Source organism: Parus major, chromosome 2 (assembly GCF_001522545.3).
Source record: "Parus major isolate Abel chromosome 2, Parus_major1.1, whole genome shotgun sequence".
In the NCBI taxonomy this organism is placed as follows: domain Eukaryota; kingdom Metazoa; phylum Chordata; class Aves; order Passeriformes; family Paridae; genus Parus; species Parus major.
Window position 1 is genome coordinate 6,322,967 of NC_031769.1, and position 19,372 is coordinate 6,342,338.

A 19,372-nucleotide genomic window follows, 5' to 3' on the forward strand; every position below is an offset into this window, starting at 1 on the left:
TGACTTTGATAAGTCTGCTTCTATCACATAGGATACAAAGAGTAATCAGCATCATCACAACATAGTAATAATGATGTAATAACAGAATTACAACTTTCCTTTACCTTACTCTGTTTTTCTACACACAAATACCTGCTCCAACTTTTTCACTTATTTATTAGTTTATTAACTAGTAATTACCTACTTGTAGAAGCTGCAGAAGATCACCCAAGTTCGCTACCATCAGCAGTTTTATTTGCAGGGGCAATGGACAGAATAAAACAATGAAAATCCTTGTATTAAGCTTTAATCTAGGCTCCCTCCACATGCCATTTACACTTAAGTTCAACACAAGTTGTGACTACACACTCCTGACACTCCCCAAAGCCTCGAGTCAGGAGCACAAAGCATTCTCAGCATCATTCCACATCTAGCAAGCAGGAAGCAAGCGACCAGCACACACACAAAGCCCATCCTCAGGAGAACTTCAGCCTCTTCCTCCTGCTCCTACTCTGTGGCTTTCACCACAGCAGCCACACTCCTGCATGGCTCATGAAAAATGCTGCTGTAAAAATGGCTCTTTTCAGGTCCTTGACTTGTTGTCCCTATAAAACCACACTATCCACAGACCCTTGTCTTCATCTTCAAGGACTTCACTACTTTACCCCCTCCACTCAGCAGCGTTGAAAGGAACTGGACAACTCCCTTAACTCAGCTGGCACTTCCATGCCATTTCTGCCCTGATCACCAGCTTCTCTCTGTGCTTCCTTCCACTTTTCTCATTACACATACAGGACCACCTAATTCAATTTATAAAACCTTAGGTCTGTCTCAATGTATTTTCAAGGCTTATTCCTGTTAAACCAACAAACTTCAGCCAAGTGGCCAAGACATAATCCTTCCCGGTGGGTTTCATCCTTCTGCACTCAGTCCCTGGTTAAAAACAGGCAAATGGCTACAGACACATGCCTGGCAAGAAGAAGGTGACAGTTCTTCACCATGGCCTTTATCTCATGTGTTCACTCATCTGTTTGTCTCTTTAGGCTCCTGAACTGCCAGAACAGAAATCACAAACTGTTTCAACAGTACTTGGTCCCAAACAATGAGCTCCCTCTGGTAACTGAAGCATTTGGGTACCACCACAACAAATATTTACCAAAGCAGGAACACAGATTTATCCTCTTTCCTAAGCAGCAGCAAGAAGCATTAGCATTTGGTTATCCTGGTTATCCCTTTGGTATATAATCTGCTGTAGTGTGCTGAAGATACAGGTCAATAAGTAGTAGTGTATTTTGGCAGGTATTCCACAAACAGCAGCTGCCACTTCAGAGCTGTTATTTTTGTTAGATACAGCCTTGCAAAAATAGGAAAAGAACCTCTACCTCATAACTATACCACAAAGACATTCCCATTAGACTATTTAAAACTAATAGCTTCAGTAGCTTTAAATTAATACATGTTTAAAGGGTTTAGATGGTTTTTGCTTTTAAATCTGCCCAAATGCACATCTCATACTACAAAATGAAATAACTATTTCTTGATTATCAAGTCCTGCATAACTAAATGCATTTCTGAGAGAGAAGCAGCACCCAGAGAGCATCAACACTATATTCTCAGTACCTGTTTCCACAGTGTTTTCTGTTTCTGCTGCCTCCAAACCATCCATACTGTCTTCATCCTCCACTGCAGTTTTTCCTCTACTCCGAGGCCTGCAAACATAAGAAGGAAAATCTCTTTTTAGACTGAAAGCATTTGTAAAAATTAGGATTTAAATTACTTCATTTTGAAGGATGAATGTTGGCACTTAATAATGTAACATTCAAGCTAACCCATGATTTCAGCCTTGAACAACCTGGAAACTTCCTCCCCTTTTTCCCCATTCTAGGTTTATGTCCCCAGCAAATTACACTTGAATCAGCAGCTGGCCCCTTAAGTTTCTCTGATTCTTCATACAAGAAAAATACAATAATGAACTTTAACTGATCAAACAACAGACTAACTCAGTCAGATTTTGATACAAGCATCCTGCCTGCTCCGTGTAATAAGTAACTATAGAGAGACAAGAGTGAATACTATCCAAAATCCAGGCAGTAGCTACTAGAAAATAGAGACTGATCCACGCAGAGCACCCTTGGAAGAGATTTCAATAGAATAATAATGATGCTAAAGCAATGAAATTGAAACACACATTATTTTCAGTGAAACAATATTTTGACACATGAAGTAAAATGTTATGAGAGATGACTAGATGTCATCACATTAAAAAAGTTATCACGTGAGGACAGCCTGTCAAAACTAAAATACCTGGCAGATTTGTTTCAATTTCAACCAAGGTCTGATGGAAAGCAGACAGGTTTGTGCCACAAATTCTAGCCTTTTTTCCCTGCCTAGCTCTTCAGTAACTATCATGGTGGGCTGTTGAGAAGCCGAGGCATCCAGATTCCCAGCTGTTCAGCAGCCCATTTGAAAGGGAGCCAAGAGCTTGGCAACTCGCCTCCCAAATTTTCAGGCTACTTGGCAACCTGCCTGGCATGCTGACGGAAAGCCTGGGAGACCCTGGGAGCTTCTGATTCCAAGTACACAAATTTTGAGCCGTTTGGGGCATCTCAGCAGTTCCAACATCCCAGAGCTCCCAGGCAACCATTCACCCAACCAACATGCCTTGAATCGGGATGCCACGCGGGCCAGCCCACGGGCACCCCGCCTGCCCCCCCAAACAAAACCCCTCCAGTTCCTCTTTCACAGAGGATTCTGAAAGGTTTGGGTTTAGTTCTGCATTGGGGAGAAAAGGTTTTGGGTTTTTTTTGAAGCGATTAAATCATTCCAAAACCAGCATTTCCCTTTTTTGTACAGTCTGTTATACACTTTGGTCCACCCAAACTACTTCCGCAGGACTGGATCTGCTAAATCAGCTACAGGAGAAATGCTATCATGCAATGCCTTTGGTTCTCTTGGATCAAAGAACTGGGCAGAACTGAAACCATCTCTGGAGTCTGTACAGGTTGCTCTGCTAGAAGAGGATTTACTCTCTTGGACTACCCAGCAAGACAACCTCTTCAGACTGTGCTGGGACCATTTTAGTCTCTGTGAAGGAGGAGAAGAATTAAAATGAGGCTCAAACCAAAGTCTGAAAACCTCCCACTCAATTTACAAAGGAGCTGGGGGAAAGAAAAAAGCAAGAAGAGATTAAGGACAAGAGGACTTTTCTTGGCATCCCTATAAAATTTTTCAGGATAATGCTGAAAAAACGTGAGCACAGTGGGAACCCTAGGGATTACAAGGTTATCATTCCCTTTACCTGCTTACCCATAAGCGGTGGCAGCACACCCAGAACACACAAAGTAAGTAACAGCCTTCTTGAGAAAGACAGAAGCATCCCCTTCACTTATCTGCCACTTTAAAAGCTCCCAGTGTAGTCCCTTAAATCCCATGTGTCACAAAAATTGAAAGCAGAATAAACTGCACAGTGACCAGAAGAAACTGTCTTGCACTCCCCTCCCTTCAGCCACACCTCAGCCCATCCAGGAGTACAGTGATCAGTGAGCTGCCTGGAACAGGGATGCATGTTCTGGAACTGGGAAGGACATGAACACTGCTGGCAGCAGCATCTGAGATGGTCACACAGGTGGATTCCTTCCGTAACGAAGAGTAGGGAATAGAGCAACTGGAATATCACAGCCACTGGGTAGAACAGGCTCTTCCAGCAAGACTGAGATACAGCAAGGAAGGCAACACTCCTCTCTAACACTTAGAAAAACAAAACAGGAGGTAAAGAAGCCAAAAGCATTTAAGTATTAAATTTCTTGCAGTTCTTCACAGCATCATCCAGCACCCAGTGAAAGAACAGGAATGCAGGTGAGTGAAAACACTTCCTTTGGTGCAGGAATGCTCAAAAGCTTTACAGAACACAATCTGCTAAGGACAGGGATTATTTCTAAATCCTATCCCAATTATTCTTCTACCAACTACCTGTCTGCAATACAAGCCCATACTAAACAAGGATTACTGTGAAATCATCACAAACATAAATGATAGTTCTGCTTTTTCATAGGTATCCCTTTTCAGTATTCCCCAACACAAACCTGGAAGTAAAACTTTCTGAAGAGTGGAAGAGGATGATTGTTTATGTTTATTTAATAATTTACAGATGAGTTTCGATTTTCTATTAAACTACAGTTCATGTATTAAACACTAAAGTACCTCACAAAGCCTTTTTAAACATTTTATTTAAACAAGAGCAGTATTCATGCCTTGAACTCCCTGTTGTATTTTTGCAACCTATTTAACACCAAGGAAAAGCAGAGGTTTCAATTAATTAAACATAATTGCTTCTTTCAGTAGAAGATACAACCACGTCTGGTGTTTTCTTGCCATTCCCCTCCCACAAATATTCTACAAAAAGCCTTTTTAATGTTGTGCAGGTTTTAAACATAACTGAAAAAAACAGTGGCAAACATGGTATCGTTAACTTATTTCTGCTGGTTATATTCATTTCCCAATGATCAGAAGAGATTTTATAGCTTACAAATTTATGTTTGGCTTAGAGCAAAAAAAATAGTTCAAGTCACAAAACAGTGAAATATACATTGTACTGACAACCATAATTTAATGTTTCCACAGCAAATGCCATTTGAGAAGGCCATATAGCATACCTAATCTCTGCAATCAGCATTTGTAATAGGAATGGATTTTTCATGTTATTTGCATTAAGTTTACATATTTCATACATAAAGCTTTTGGCTGGTTTGCATAACACTGCATTTTTCCACTGACAAACCCTGTTAATTTTTTATTTTTTCTCTACTTATTTCCACTTGCCCTTAAATACAGTGGGAAAAGGAGCCTGTACTCTGTTCTTTGCCTGAGACTTGGTTTCTTCTCAAGTTCATCCTCCTGAAGGAGGATGTGAGACGTCAAGAGGGGAGAGAGGGTGTTGGGGGCCAGTTTTTGGTGCCTTGAAGCAATCAGGAACAGCCTGTGACTATTTCCCTTCACCCACACGAAGCCAGGCAGTCCAGAACCATAATTGATGTACTGAACACTACAACATCAGCTCTGCTCTAGATCTTGAAGCACAGCCCTGAACTTTCTTACCAGGAGGAGCAACTACATCACCCTTCCACACAACACCGCAGAGCCCCCAGCAGCTCAGGACGGCAGAACTACTGAACACAGATGAGCCACGTCTCTCACAGCTCACAACAGACCCAGAACAAAATGTACAGCAGAGCCTGACCAATACACACCCTGCCAGAAAACAATAAATATTAGTCAGTGGGCAGGCAGGGAGCTTGGTACGCGGGCTGAAGTGCTGCCAAGGTCCCTGCCATGGCTTCCTCGCCCGCCTTTTTCCTACAACAGAGTTCAATTTAGAAGGAAAAAAAAAACAAGAGCACGTCTATTTCTGCTCAAAAGAACAGGTCCACTGAGAGAAATGTAACTTCTTGAAGTGTTTAAAGACCATTCAGCATTTTACAGAATAAAAATCAACACCAAAGACAAAAGTATACTTTTTTTATTAAAAAAGTCCTGTGTGTACAGGACTCCAGCTGAATGTAATTACTGTCTATCATAATTTTACTCCTACTTCCATAAAATAGAGTCACTTATCAGAATCCTTTGTGACCTACTCCTAAATTTTTTATCAATTAGCTTTTCTAGTTAATGCCTTTCATTAATCTCCATCTTTAAATATACCATGGTAAACAAAAATCTCATAATTCTTCTCTGGGTAAGCAACTAATTAAATTTAGCCTGGAGGGGAAAAAAAAACCCATAAAAACCAATCACAGGGCTCAGCAGAGCATTAGGTACTCCCTCTGCAGAGGGGAAAGCCCTGCTGAGGCTGTCTCAAAGCCCTGAGGACTTGGGTAACACTGGGAGATCACCAGGCACCTGAGCAGTTTCTGCTGAATGCATGGAGAGCAGCATGGGAGAAAATGGAAGTCTTATTCACCTGACAGTAATGAGATACTGTTTCTTTTCTTCTCTTTTCTGCATAATTGGGGTTTTTTTGGTGTTTTGTTTTGTTGTTGGTTGAAAGGTGGCAGCAATAGCACCGTAACTGGACAAGTACAATGTAGGTCAAAAGTACATCTTAAATCGTCTCATTCTTTCCACAAAGTGATCAGGAATAAGGCCATGGGCCAACATTTCCTGGAACCACATGAAATAACTGACAAAGCTACTATCCTCAGATGCCTGTCACTGCCAGGCCTAGTTTATGATTACCCAGAAGTTACTGCCAGACACTAGTTTCTAAAAGTCTTCCCTAAGTTGCTACTAACAAAATCATGTGACAGCTTGTTCAAGATCATCTATCAAAACTACCATACTCACCCTGTGCATTTTGTTCCAGGCTTATGAAAACAAGTACATGCAATCCACTCTCAAGAGTTTACCCCTTTTTCCAAAAGGCTGAAACCTCTACATCATTCAGAAAAGAAACCATCTTCCTTTGTATGCATTGCAAACCATGGAGGAAACTGATGGTACTAAATATATAAAACAGGGCCAATAACCTTAAAAAACAGTGTAACATCTGGGATACAGTAACATCCTAAACCAGCACAGATGTCTTGTTAAATGAACATCTGTCCACAGCCTTACACTGGAAGATGGTACAGGAATGATTTATAAAAAGGTTCAATTAGTGCTGCCATCAGCACGGCTAGTCACAAATTAATGTTCACAGGCACTTTCACAAGTGAAAGCTGTTACCCTCTTTTCAAGAATCTTTTTAACAGGTGTGCAAAAGCCACATGCTCCCACTACACTACTACTGAACCGTGGAGTCCTAAATACAGCTGTAAAAGTTTAACTGTGCTTAAGTAGAGGCTAAAATACTCAAGGTTCAGCTGGTAGCCCCAAGCAAAAAAGAACCACAGTAGTAGAGAATCAGTTCATGGAAATACCTATGAGGAAAAGGAGTTTTTTCACCCCTCTCTGAACACTACTTTACTCTTTATTACTTCTAAGAGTTGGGAGAATTCTACATCCAGGTCTTGATAAAATGAAAAGCACAGCTCTGGAAGCAAGGAAGATGCCACCTAGCTAGAACTAACTTCAACAGCCTTGAACATTAACAAACCTAAAATAGGAAACTCCCTCTTATATTGACTCCAGCTTCAAACTGATTCTGATTTAAAAGATTCTTAAAAGGGTTTTTTAATTGGGCAACCAGTAACAGGTTTTCACCATTTGTTTTCTGCATTTGTCCTCACTCTCCCCTGTGTTTTCTGTAGTATATGGTAAAAAAAAAAAAAAGAATGCAACGTGTAGCTTCTTCCTATTTACTTCTTATGTTATATATGTATATACTGAAGGTTGAGGGACCCTGATGCATGGGAAAGATGTACAACAGAAACATGACAAGTGAAAGGTGACAAGTTGACCGTTTACTAATAGAGAGAAGTGAAAACTTTCTTGTTTAACATCTGCTGAACCAGAATTTAATTAAAATCTCACAGAACTTGCACAACCTTTCATTTCATTACTAAGACATCTCAAAAATACACTTAATATTGCCTGTTAATCTCCTGGTACAATCAAAGACAAGTGTGTTTCTTACCACTTTTAATTTATAAACCATAATAATCTTTTAATAAAATACTACATCAAAGAGAAGTGACCCAGATTACATTTAAAACCAAAACATTGCAACCTCCCATCTTACACCTCCTCTAACCAGTAACGATCTAAAAAACATTATTCAGTCACTCAACGTTATTCCTTTACTCAGGCTGAAACATCTTCAGAGCTGAAACTTTTTCACATCTATATTTTATGCAGTTACAACTGAGAGCAATAAACACCTGAAAAAGAAAATAAATATAGCCTTTGAGATCAGGGATGTCTGAGAAAAAGCGTAAAAAGAACCTACCTCTGCCAGACAATTCTTAAATTAAGCTTAACTCTTCCAGGACTCCCCTGTGACAGGGAGATTTGTCAAAAATTTCCTACACTGCCCAAAGAAATGCAAATAGGATTCTTTTTAAGATTATTTGTACTGAATATCATAGATGCATCTTTGCTTTCATTCTAGAGTACAGTCACTGTTGACATAAAGTAAGCAAATGCAAAGGAAACCCACTGGTAAATGCAGAGCTCTTGAGGAAACAAGGCTGTCCTGAGAGGCTGGGAGTGAAGTATCAAAATGAGTCTGCATTACCTAGTTCTTGCTAGTTAAAAGCCAAATAAATTAGTACTTTTGAGCAAATGTGAAGTTTAGTTCTCTGTATTTTTGACCTCAATTGTCCTCACATATCTACCTGTACTGTGGAGGTTCTCAGGATCACATTGGTGCAAAATTACTTTCCATGGGAGACTGAGAAAAGGCAAATAGGATGTGCTGCCTGCAGGCACTCATGAGAGGAATGTCTACCCAAATCAAAGAGCATTAGGAATGTCATCCCACGGTTGAAAAATTTTAATCTCAACTCAGTTTTGCAAAAGGCCCCCAGATCCAGGAGAGGCTGAAACTGCACTGTCTGGACAAAGCCACCGTATTCAGTATTTTCTCTGTTCATCCCTGATGTTATTTACAGTTGTTCAGTTTGAGTCTGGATCTGCTCTTTTAAGAGATAAAGCTGATGGAGATTATCATAGCTGAAACAGAGCTTTACTAACAATATCAAGACCATGCAGTCTTCTTCCCAAATTGTTACCTATTTGAGAACATCCTCAGTGGGTTGGCAAGACAGAGGGTCACACTAGCCAAAGATCAAACCAGGAAGATTCAGTACCACTGATTACCAGTTCATTAACAGCTGCAGGTACATAAAATAATACATTTTTCACATAAGCCCATAAAATACCCATTAAGTTATAGCTCTGCCACAACCAGTTACGGCCTGAGACACTGACAATAAGCCTACTACACTGCAAGGACTTCTGCACACCTTTTTGTAATAACATTACATGAGAAAATCTGAGTTGGATGTTCAAAGTATGAAGCCAGGCTGCCTGATCTACATGTATGGACTTCAGATTTGGAGACAGTTCCAGTAAAAGAGTGAGAAATCATATAAAAGGCTTTCAGATCTTTCAGCTTTCTTTTTTACTTTTCAAACTGACTGCTTAGACATCTATAAATTCTGTTAAGTGAAAATTGCTTTCAGTCAACTATCTGTCACATTAACCCAGCAATGCACAGCATCAGAAACTGGTACAGGTTCTTCTTTCTCAAGAACCACATTCCCACTGCTAAGTGGCCTCGTTTGTAGTTTTAGTTCTGTAATACAAAACATTTTACGTGCAGAGCTGAACGATCACACACTTCTCAGAAAAAATTGCAAAATAAAATTTCAGATGCAATTACAACACATTATCTATCTGTGGGTTTGCACAAACTACATCCTTTCTATATTTCTGTATTTGTTACCAATGCACTTGGCCATACTCACTAACATAATGATGCAAAACAACATACCAGACTTGCAGGACTTGTAATATTTTTTAAAACCTTTTCTAGAATCAAATTAAGACAATTTTTGGGAGCACCAAGAGCTACCAAGAAGAGGCACCTGCAAGTTTCCAATCCCAGCAAGTTGTTTATGTACCTGGCTCCAGATTTGTTAATGGCTCTGCTTCTGTAACTCTCCCAGACAACAGTTAGTGTGAAGCTCTTCGGGAAATTTGCTAAATAATGTTTAGCATGTCCACTGACTCTTTTCACATATTCTCTTTTGATAGACAAAGAGAATGAAATGGCATCATGAACAGCTAAGAGACCACTGGCACTGTCAAGAACACAAATTTCTAACCTCTGCAAGACTTTCACGTGCGACAAATTCAACCTGCACCATTCAACACTGCTCTTGTCCACACTCTTCTGTCTTCTAAGTAAACAAAATTGCATCAAAATATGCTACTGCACCCAACACTGCATTTTCCTGACAGGAAGAGTAAGCATCCACTTTGATCTGAACACAAGATTTGTTTCTCCATGACGACGGGCTATGCCAAGTTCTAACTCCTCCAATCTTGTGAACAGCCATGGTGCCCAGAATTTTTTACCCACATCAGCACCAAGCTCGTGTCTTTTTTAAGAACTATCCAGCTCCTTGTTCTTTCACATGCTGCAGGCAGGGTTTGCCTGCTACTCTCTTTTGAATAAAGGTGGCAACACAATGGTAAGGGCTGTAATTCCCATGTCTGGTGATTTCAAGATCCTGTACATAAAATTCAGCGGATCTGAGTCATCATGCATGAGAAACAGCTGCCAAGTACTTGGAACTTGGTAGAAGTTTTGGTCTCTGTGAACAGATTTTTGTAATTTTAGCACCATTAATTAGAAGTCATTTTCAAAGACTTCCTTTTGGAACTTTGCAGTCTGACAGAGTCTTATCACAGGAACATCATGAAGATTCTTGCAAAGTGCATTTGTTTCCTTAAGTTAAATATCCTCGCTGGATATATTTAGGTGCCAGGTGAAGGCTGTACTCTCTGTCACTCAGCCACACACAGTGCAGGTGTACAATCAATCCAATAATCGAACACTAAAGTTTTTACTCTGAAAAGTGTTTTCATACCCAGCAAGTGCAGTCTGCATACACTGATTATACAGTGTTGTAACCACTGCTTTTACTCATCATTAATTCAACTCGGACACTGAAAAAAGGATGCAAATATTCAACTATTTTATATTTTAGATAAACTAACCTCTACTCACAAGACATCATTTTGAGACGTTTCCAGATCTTACATCTATCAAAATGCATCAGTCAGCTCGTAATATCTCATGCTTTCTCATCAAATAAAGCTCACAATCTTTTGTCTCAAGTCACTTTCGCTAATGTCTTCAGACTTCATAGCAAACACGAGTCTTCCTGTAGATTACACGGAAAATAACTCCATTCTTTCTTGGTTTTGAACTGTTTCTGATGCCACTAATACAACAGAAAAACCCAACACGTTTCTCTCCCTCAGGTATGTGTTACAGAATTTCCTGAGAAAGGCATCTGTCCACCAGCTTCACCTGAAATTATGTTTCAAAAAGTAAAGAACCTATGGGAAACAATTTCAGTGTATTTGATCTTAAACAAGCATTTAAGCTTCAGCTAGAAGGATCAGGACATGAAAGGAAGGGCAGTACCCAAAGAGCTATAAATAACTTGCTTTTATACAAGATGCTGGCCTAGAATACATTAGATAGAATTTTCTTTATAATACTCAAATTAATTGATGGCATGTAAGAAAAGTAGTTCTTGCATGTCAACCACAGTTTGTCATTATCCATCTAAACTGGATTTAGACAAGAAAAAAAACACAACAGAAATGAATGTCATATCACCACGTATCTTTTCCATCTGTTAGCACCCTTAGTGCTCCTTATAAAGAAATGCATTTTTATTTCAGATAATGTCAACAAGTATTATGAAATATTTCTTTTTCAATAGAACTGCTAAACCTAGGAAAGCCAAAGGAAAAAAGCACAAGATCTGCTCACTAATTAAAAATCCATTAAAACTTAGTCAGAAGGCTTGGAAAACCTCAGAAGAGTAAAAATAGGTCTAAGAAGAAAATGGGCAATGGAATCAGATGGGTGTCAGTGTATATTTATAATTCACATGAATTGTTTTTCTTTTAACAAAATTGTTTTCAAACTAGATGTAAATCCTAAGAGCCAGATCATGAAAACTATTTTTATACCAGAGTAAATAAAAGTCTGGAAATACTATTGTGAAATATAAACAACAAGTAGCATAATAAGCAACACTCCATAGCACAGGCACAAGTAATACAGATCTTCAAACATGTCTAAAAGCTTCTGTATAAACAGAATCTCTAGGGGTGTTGATGAGGTAGAAATTCTAAGGTTTTTGTTAGAAATTCTGCTAACAATAATGTGCCTAAACCTTTTTTTCATCCCTGAAGAAGAGTCTTCTAACCTAGAGACATAAATTTGCCTTCTGACAATTACAGACAGCTTACAAATAGCTCCAAGTAATTACAATAGAAAACTTTTAAACTTCTGTCCAAAGGACTGTTAAATTACCATTATTATTTGGGACAATGATCACTGCTGTTCACCAACATTCTCAAAAATTTCACCTATTTTTATTTGAGACCACTACCAGTTATACCAAGTTGCTTTGTGTATTTTTTCTCCATCCTTTAATATTGAATATATGAATTAATGGTATTTTAAAAATTATTTGGAGGGATTAATTCTTTTTATTCAAGTGTCAGTTCCTTGTTTCTTTAGTATGCTCTGAAAGAAACCCTTTTAAAAAGTGAAGTTAATAAAAAGATGGGCTTCCCAGCACCTGATGCTAGAGTTCTGCTACAACACCTTCACACTCCCACCTTCCTCAGCCTGAGAAGGGATCAGACTGTGTCAGAACTGCCAGCACGAGAGTGATCTACTGCTCAGCCTACGTCATATGATACAGGTCAGAGTTATAAACAAAATTGTCTCTGTGTCACATGAGAGGGGCACGTCCCCAGCCAACCCTGCTGGAGCAACTACTACAATGGAAGTCATCCAAGAGGACCAGCTGATACCTCCAGGTCAAGTTCCTTTGAGGCCACCATCCAAGGACATACACTGCAAGCTCATTCCCTTTACTGCCCTGCAACTTGCACAGGGTCCTCAAGGTCTGCAACTTCTCTCCAGTTCCACAAATATACTCAGTTTAAACATTAAAACGTGGGGTTTTTTTTAATGTAATATGAAACTAATTCTTGAAATCTATGTTCACTGTGGAGAAAACCACTAAAATGTTCAAGATTCAAACATGCAGACCTGGTGACATACAAATTATTCTAAGCTGAATTAACACTGACTGAATTTATTCCCAGCAAAAGAGATAGGTTTCATCCACACCAGTTCCATTCATTCATTAGAGGTTCACGAAGCAGTCAGGGAGAAGAGGAGCGAGAGGAAAGGGTTACTGGAGAAGAAGAAGAGAGAATAAAGCAAGTGGAGCTTCTTTTAGTGACAGAGCAAGTAATTCTGTCTAAAAGGATTTGGAAATCATAATCTGAATCCCTCTGCCTCCTAACTTTTTTTTCTTTTCCTGCAAACCACCAGAAAAAAAGTAATGAAGAGAATCAGAAATGATATTGCAGCTGATTTATAATGGGACTATTTGTATATTTACCTAATCTTTTCTGAGCATAGACCTTCTGGAATGACAGCTTCTTAGATATTTATACTTTTATTTCAGCTTGCTTTTTACATATACACATATGCTTCTAATTAACATTTACAGCATGGAAATTCAGTTTTACTCACCAGACCACACCACACAGCCTTAAAAATTATCTTAATCAAATGTTTCAGATGTACTTTCAGGTATAAAAAGCTGGCAGAGCAGCTCTGAAAGAGAACTGGCAACCACTTGTGAAGATGACAAAGACAGGGAAGCACATAAGTGTAACTTAATGGCCCTAAAGCTACTCATATTTATCCAAATACTACCTTGGTGTAACAACAGGACAGAGCAGTTCCTAGCTCACAGCCACACAAATTTCAGTATTAAAATAATTATTTTTTTCTTAAGAGTATTCTGCATAATTTTTTTTGCAGTATTTTTGCACACTGAAATTTCTCTTGAAGTACCTGAAAGCCTTTATGCTAATAAAAGAACTACAACTGAGGTACACCTTGCCCTCGGAACCTTAGAAACCATTTGTCTTTTGCAATCAATGTATTAAAGATAACATTTGAAAAGAATCTTCAACCACAAAGGTGCTCAACATTCATTACACCATTCTGGAAAGGCTGCTACAGAGAGTGCTATCAGAACAGAAGTCTGACTGCTCACGGATTCACTGGACACAATGCCAGAATCATTATCCATGCGAGCCCAATATCCATAACTATCACTCAATAATCGTAATTGATTGAAGCCCGTCTTTCAGAAAGCCACTCACTTTGCCATTCCCTTTGTCATTTGTTCCTCCTTCTGAATTCATGTTCATTTCCTTTGTGAACTTCTCTGGTTTCAGCTTTCAACCACTGGTTCTTGTACTTTTTCCTCTTACATAAGGGATCTCTTAAGAACTCAGTATTTTCTCTGCCAGAGATATTCACCGTTCTCTAACTACTACTTGTTTTTAGGGTTTAAATTTCCCACCCCATAACCAAACAGACTGAGCACCTCTACCTTCCTCTCCCAAAGCAATTTTCTCCAAGCTTTCTACAATCTCTGGTCCGTTTCATGACTTTTTGCCAGTATTTCGGTCTTTCAGCTGTGGGTACCTGAATCACATTGAAATGGCAGCAGCAAATCTCACAATCTCTATGATAAACAGAGCTTCAGTGCACAGCCACAAACATCCCACACTTTAAAATCTCTTGCCAGCAATGCTCCTTTCTGGACTGCAGCCCCATCCCTACATCTCTACATGGCAACACCATCCCCTCTTCTTATTCTGAAGAGCATTTTGTTTAACTGCTCTTCTGCCTCTTTCCTGTGCTCATCCATGTCATTCCATATACAGATCTCAACAGCAGTAATTGTTATTAATATTGACTAATACCAGACTTCACTGCTGGAGGACCACCCAAAAAACCCAAAGCAAAGCAGTGACAGTTCCCAAAGACAACAAAGTGCTTGGTCAGCCAGTCCTTAAACCAATTACTGCAGGCTTTATTCCACTGAATAATTCAAACAAATAGTTTTAATCAGAGTATAAAACACTGTTAAGCCCAGCACCTTTAAAGAAATCCATTTACATTACATCTTCAGAGAAAATGATGGATAAAGGACCACATCAGATGACCTAGTATCTCCATCAAAGGAAACTTGTAAAACTCACAAAGCGGATAAAAGGCTGAAAAGGGAAAGCATAAAAAAAGAAGCCCACCAAACCTAAGAGTTCCTGCTTCTAAAGAACGCAGCAAATATATTTATTTCTAAAACAATAAGTATCCTTATCTGTCCAAAAGTCATGTCTTCCACATTTGTCATCATTTCAGTGGGAACCATAGGATTTCACTATCTCACAGAAGTGAGCAGTATGTATTTCAATATACTTTGTAGCATAATAAAATATTCTACTGAAATTACGAGATTTAAAAAACAATTACTTTATTGCTTCTTACAACTTTTTCACTGTAAAATTCAACTCCAAGGTAGTAATTGGCAGGGACAAAATTATGTAGCAATTAGGGCATGACAGCAAAAGCAAACAAGAACTGAAAATGGGTTCGACACTTCTGGTAACAAGCAGGTAATTATCACAGCAGCTTGAAAGGGGCATAATCAACCAAACTGACATCATCCCTCCCACATAATAAAATGTGAAATCCCTTTACGTGCAGTGTAGCTCTTACACACAGCTGGTAAATGCTGCTAGTCTAGTCTCGCTGTTTGTGTCTGCAGAGCAGCTGAGGTTACATTTGGGATGGTTCAAGAGGAATAATTTTATTTATTTATTTATTTTTTATTTATTTATTTATTTAGGATGGTAATTGCTATTACATGTTTTCATCCACTGTGGACTACAGATATTATCACTAGAAAACGCTATTTTATAAAACTGCCCTCTCTCTTCTGTGTATAACTTTGTTTTCAAAGTTCCTAAGAAAGAGGAAAAAATATCTCTGCCTACCATTATATTTCCACCACCATCTAGAAGACAAAACAAGTTTAATATTTTTAACAGAAAGCTAGAAAGTTGCTATTTTTAAACATGCTTCATTCTTAACTACTGCATTTTAGCAGCAACACTTTTTCCCTCAGGATGGGTTTGTTTAAACTCAGGTGTGAACATTAAGTGCTGACTCAAAGCAGCACTGTGCTGTGGACATGTCCCTTACCTCCACACAGTCTAATTGCAAAACAAACAGTAATGTATTCATCTTTATCATATATTTGATGTAATTAAAATACAATTTAAAGATTGTATTCAATTCATTCATTCCTCAGCTGTGCCCTTTCAGCACTATTTTACTGCGAGACTCTCACTCTCATCAGCAGCGTGTTTGGAGAACCCATCAGCCCCGACTGACTCAATCAATGGTGGTTGTTTCAGAGCAGGCTGGGGGAACCTCCTTCTCCCCTGTTTTGTGTATTCCTAACCTGTGTTCTTCTCCATTTTCTCTCTCTTGGTGTTGACAATCCCATTTACCTCCACGTTGTCTGTCAATACCATTAACTTGCTGCTCCCACCTTTTTCCAGCTCATTAACAGCAAGGCCGAACTCAACACTAATCCTAAACTTAACTATTTCCACACAGCTCCCCCACCTTTTGGATGCGTTTTGTTCCTTGTTTCTTGGATACAAGCAATTTCAAACACACTGGAATTGCAGCTCAATTTGTATTGATTTTTCATGACAAATTTCCACAAAACATTTACAGAATATCTGCACCTATCATTTTGTAAACTGTGCTGCAAGTACTGTAAGTAAAATGAATTATTAACCCTTATTTTCTCATCTTTAAAAGTTCAGCACTAACACATCACAACATTAATTCTTTAGACAGCTGTTAAGCAATCTACTTTTTATTATTTTTTTTGTTATATTCAGACTTTTTTCCACAAAATTCTCAAGAAGATAACACAAAGCTGGCTTCCTGGATCTCAGCTTCTGTAAAATGTTGGGGCAGTTTCAAGTATTCCTTGTAAAAATTAAATTTCATGAGTTTGTAGCCTAAATATGGCATGCCTTGACTTGTGGAAGGTTTGATTTACTGACAAGTAAAGCAGATGTGGGCACAACAGGAGATATTTAATTGCTGACTACATGTTACTGACGTGATGATGATGTTAATACTATACCAAACCTTGTCTTTTTTCCTCCATATCTGAGCCATTTTAAATCTCCAATTATTTAAATGGGTTAAAATTGTTCAAGATGGGTATTTAAATGGGTTAAAATTGTTCAAGACATATTAAGATGTATTATCAACAATTCTCTAAACTAGGATAAAGTGATAAAAGCACAAGTTTATAAATTTAAAACTATACCATAGCAAAAGGAAACACTGACCTCAAAGCTAGAAAGGATAAAGACTAAATAAATCATTTTAAAAGTTATTTGTAAACTAACAAATAAGGCCCACTCCTTTTAAAAGCAAAGCTTCTCTGAACACAGGGGATTTTACTATGACAATATGGAAAAAAAAGAGTTTTACAAGGAAACCTAGCGTGGGTCAAAGCAGAACTGCCAGACTGGGACAAGAGTCAGACATTCACCTGAAGGAACAGGTAAGGAGCACGTACCCTTTCCCAAGGGGGGTTACTGCCAGGAGATCCCAGCCTGGATCTCCATGCAGGGATCTCAGCACTGCCCTGGCAGAGCAACAGGGCTGAGCATCTGCAAGAAAAGCGACTGCCCAAGTCACTGCTGCCAGCAGAACAGATCTCTGCGACCTTAAACGCCCTGGAAATATAAAACTAACTAGGAAGTTTCCATTACCAACAAAACAAGGGGCAGGTAAATCACCAAGGAACAGGTAGTCAGAAATGATGAGGTGGGAAACCTACAGTAACCTTCACCACCTTCTCCTCCCCACTTACCCTTCTTGTTTCAGTGAGAGATGGCACCAGAAATGCCCTTTTACTGAAAGCTTAAAGCTACAGCAGCATCCAGGAGCCACAGCATTAATCATACTGAATAGGATATTCTATGATACTTCAATTCTAAAGACTTGGGGAAACTTGTAAGACTCACAGAAATCCCAGGCCCTGTAAGCTCCAGAACAAGCACATAAAGGCATATGATAAGGGGACAAATATTGGTTTTCTTCTTTGCATCTGGATCCTACAATAAAGGTAACACGTTTGTTTCAGGGTCCCTAAGGGAAACTTTCTTCATCTAAACAGCTGGAAATAATGTTTTGTTGGAAAAAATACAGTATTTTGAAGTAGAGATCCTTCCAAGAAAAGCTCTGAGAAGATGCCAGGAAACAAAGTTAATAAAAAAATAAAAAAATTTACCTTCTCTATATACAGACACACCCCAACACCTTATTTTCTTACAGCCAATTCTACATCCCAATCTACAGGTATGTTGAGAGTTTCTTTCTTCCAAAAAAGAGATCAGAAGTTGAGGTTTAGCTTCCATTGGAAAATAAAAACAAACATGGGCTTGAGACTCATTAGACACACCCCAAATTAGCACACCCCAACATTTAATTTATTGCAGAATAACACTGAGTTGTTAATGCACAGCGTAAGAACTTCACCTTAAAAAAATAACCAAAACAACACTGACAAAGTGTTCTGCCATTAAACAGAATCTTTTTTCATGAAACCCTATAAATTTTGATGACTTCTTTATAAACTCTTCCTCTGAAGAAGAATTGTGTTCTTTCAAGTTTCCTTGGCCATAGATTTTATATTTGGGTTCACTCAAATCATAAAAATTAAAACTGCTAAACTAGCTAATAAATATACCATCTAGCTATAAATACACCATCACTACAACAAACAATCAATCAATTGATTTGATTTTTAAAATTAATGACAGCACATCTTAGAAAACATACTGCTGAAGAATGAATGGCAGGGGGAAAAGAATCTCTGGAAAATGTCATCCACTTCTAAATATCTCAGCTAAAATCTGCTACCCTATTGCACCAGCTGCAAAATTCCATCTCTGCTGCCTTGGAAGACTACAGAAACCAGGTTTCACATCATCAGCAAAATCATGGGCCAAATGCAATGGTGGTCTGACACGTTGCTCACCAACACCTCAGTAAGAAAGGTTTTCTTTTTGTCAAGGAGTTTGTCTGAGCGAGTACAGAAACTACTGATGTTCTTAACACACAGAAGAAAAAAACTCTAACTCCGGAAGATTTTCATTACAAAGAGACATAACAAAAACTACACCAAGGCCAACCAATGTATCAGAAGAAAATGTACTTAAAATAAATGTGACTCAGATAAGCAGCTACTATCAGTTTACTACAGGTACTCTATTTGAATAAAGCAAAGTGAGTTAACAGTATTCTCCCACAATCAGATTTTTAATACTTGCATTAAAGCTAAGGAAAACAGTAAAGCTCCTATTATGCGCTTTTAAAAACAAATTTATAATAGAAGTATGTCTGAAGCTGCATCTTAAGGGAAAAAATAACAGCCAACAAAGTATTTAGAATTTTCCATACTATTATTCAGGAAGATCTAAGAATACCAAAATATTTTTAAAACAATAAGAGAAAGTAAAGGTTTAAGCCACATTAGAAAACCTCCCCCTAAAGCTTACAGTTATTGCAGTACTTCTTAAGGCAGAGTTTCATGACAAAAATACTCGTTTTGTGCGGCAGAGACACACAAAAGGATTCTTCAGGATGCCAAACACTTTCAGAACTCTCCAGTGATGACTCATCCTGTTATGTATACAAAGCTTTCATTAAAAAAAAAAAAAAAAAGGCAGTTGGCATCATTACAGATCCTCAGTTAGTGATCTTCAACTTACTGTTAGTTCTTGT

General features: G+C 38.5%; 1 protein-coding gene across 9 annotated transcripts in view; it reads right to left on the minus strand.

The window, feature by feature from the left end:
* Nucleotides 1-19,372, minus strand: part of KMT2C (lysine methyltransferase 2C) — a 190,661-nt gene that overhangs the window by 142,205 nt on the left and 29,084 nt on the right. For all 9 annotated transcript variants that reach the window (XR_004500383.1, XM_015653364.2, XM_015653412.2 and 6 more), the window contains one exon: nucleotides 1,600-1,688. Coding sequence is in view for 8 of the 9 variants with exons in the window: in XM_015653364.2 (XP_015508850.1) it covers nucleotides 1,600-1,688 (89 nt within the window). In the remaining variant the exon portion in view is untranslated. The remainder of the gene's footprint in view (nucleotides 1-1,599; nucleotides 1,689-19,372) is intronic.